The sequence below is a fragment of the Bactrocera latifrons genome, unplaced genomic scaffold, assembly GCF_001853355.1.
Source record: "Bactrocera latifrons isolate USDA-ARS-PBARC rearing strain unplaced genomic scaffold, ASM185335v1 scaffold_197, whole genome shotgun sequence".
NCBI lineage: Eukaryota > Metazoa > Arthropoda > Insecta > Diptera > Tephritidae > Bactrocera > Bactrocera latifrons.
This window is the reverse complement of record NW_017535485.1, coordinates 405854-407554: the sequence shown is the minus strand read 5'-3', so window position 1 is coordinate 407554 and position 1701 is coordinate 405854. Positions and strand designations below refer to the sequence as shown.

At 32.0% G+C, this 1701-nt stretch overlaps 1 protein-coding gene across 1 annotated transcript in view; it reads left to right on the top strand.

Annotated features, from left to right (window-relative positions):
* LOC108967737 (protein phosphatase 1 regulatory subunit 12B) overlaps window positions 1-1701 on the top strand; it is a gene marked incomplete in the record, with an annotated part of 67229 nt that overhangs the window by 29692 nt on the left and 35836 nt on the right. The window contains 2 exon segments of the mRNA XM_018931339.1: window positions 209-358; window positions 602-853. Of these exon segments, the coding sequence (XP_018786884.1) occupies window positions 209-358; window positions 602-853 (402 nt within the window).

Genomic DNA, 1701 nt, shown 5'->3' with positions numbered 1-1701 from the left:
AAAAAAAAAAAATATGTTCGCTTAATCATTCATCTGTTACGTTTGTGCTTTATTCTCAGCTATAATTTAATCCATTTTTAATAATCATCATTAAATGTATGTGTGCAGATTTTATTGAATATATGTTTATAGAAATGTATTTATTAACAAAYTTTCTTTAAAAACTGCTTGTAACATTTCAAAACACATTTATCTACTCCTAACGCAGAACCATTTCGACGAACACGTCGTCCACATCGATAACGGCGGCATACACAACAAGCACACCAACAACAGCTGATTCGACTACGTCAATAACGACAACCGGCAGCACCACCACCACACCGTCGACAGCTACAACTACGACACCGATACGCAGGTGAGTTAATAATGTATTAAAAACAYTTTTTATCACAACAAAAAAATATAAATGAAAAATAGCAATCGAAGCAGCTGTCTTAGTCACCATGTGAAGTCTGCTCTCATTGTCTGTCTTTGCTCTTGAAATTCTTTTACTCTTTTTTAGTTTGTTTATAAGAATTATCATACTTTCTTTTTATCACAATCTGACTTCATTTTCTATAATTTCTTATCAACATCATGATTTCCCCCCCCTTCATAGCGCACAAATTAGTGGCAAAGGTGCCACAAGTGCTGCTAGCACCAACAGCAACAATAATAATAATAACAAGAACAACAACAATAATAATACAAATGTCAATAATACGATCACTGCCAATAAYAACGGTAATAATATCAATAATAATGACACTAAACAGTCAACACCATCAAGTCCTGATGCAGCTGCACCAACTACTACTGTCGCCGCCAAACAGAAAATGTCAGCTGGCACAATTTTCAAAAATTTCTTCAAGTAAATATTTTGTTTTATCATCGTGACAGATTTTTGCGCTCTCTTTTTGTTTTGCTGTTGTCTGAACCTAACTTTTATTTCCAATTTTTTTATGCGCCGCTAATGTTTTGCTAATTATTTTTTATGTTTCTTGTTATTACTATTTTTCGCGATCTTTTATTTTTAACTTTTCTTTGTACGTTGCATACTGCTGTTTCTAATCGTTGCTCTAGCTTGTCGTGCAGAAAGTTTTAAATTAAGGAATTAATATTTTTTACAATGTAAATATGGTTTTTGCTTAAACAAAAAAGTATAATTCTTCTTTAGTTGATTCGTCAAAGCAGGTTTGGTGCTTTTCCAACCCCAGGGAAGTAAGAGATTTTTTTTTTGTGAAATATGAGCTATACACCTACATATACATATACCGATATGTTATTTGCTGAATTACCAAAGATAATTTTATAAATCGAAATTCCACTCATAATTTCATAAAATGTCCCATTAGTCCACAATGCCGTTTTCTCTTAAGGAAATTTGAAAGCCTGAAAATGTCCTGCAATTTTTTAGATATAGTTTTGAAATTTCTCCCAAAGGAGGTGCTCATTTGAAGAGAACTGCCAATATCGGACCACTATAACATATAGCTATCATACAAATTGATCGATTAAATTCTAGTCATTATATAGAAAACTTTTTTATTTAACAAGATATCTTCCCGAAATTCGGGAGTTATTATTATACAGGACAGCGGTAAAATCTCTGAAGAAATTGTTCGGAACGAACTGCTATATCATATAGGTACCATACAAACTGGTTGATTAAAATCTAATTCTTGTACAGAAAACTTTTTTATTTAACAAGATATCTTC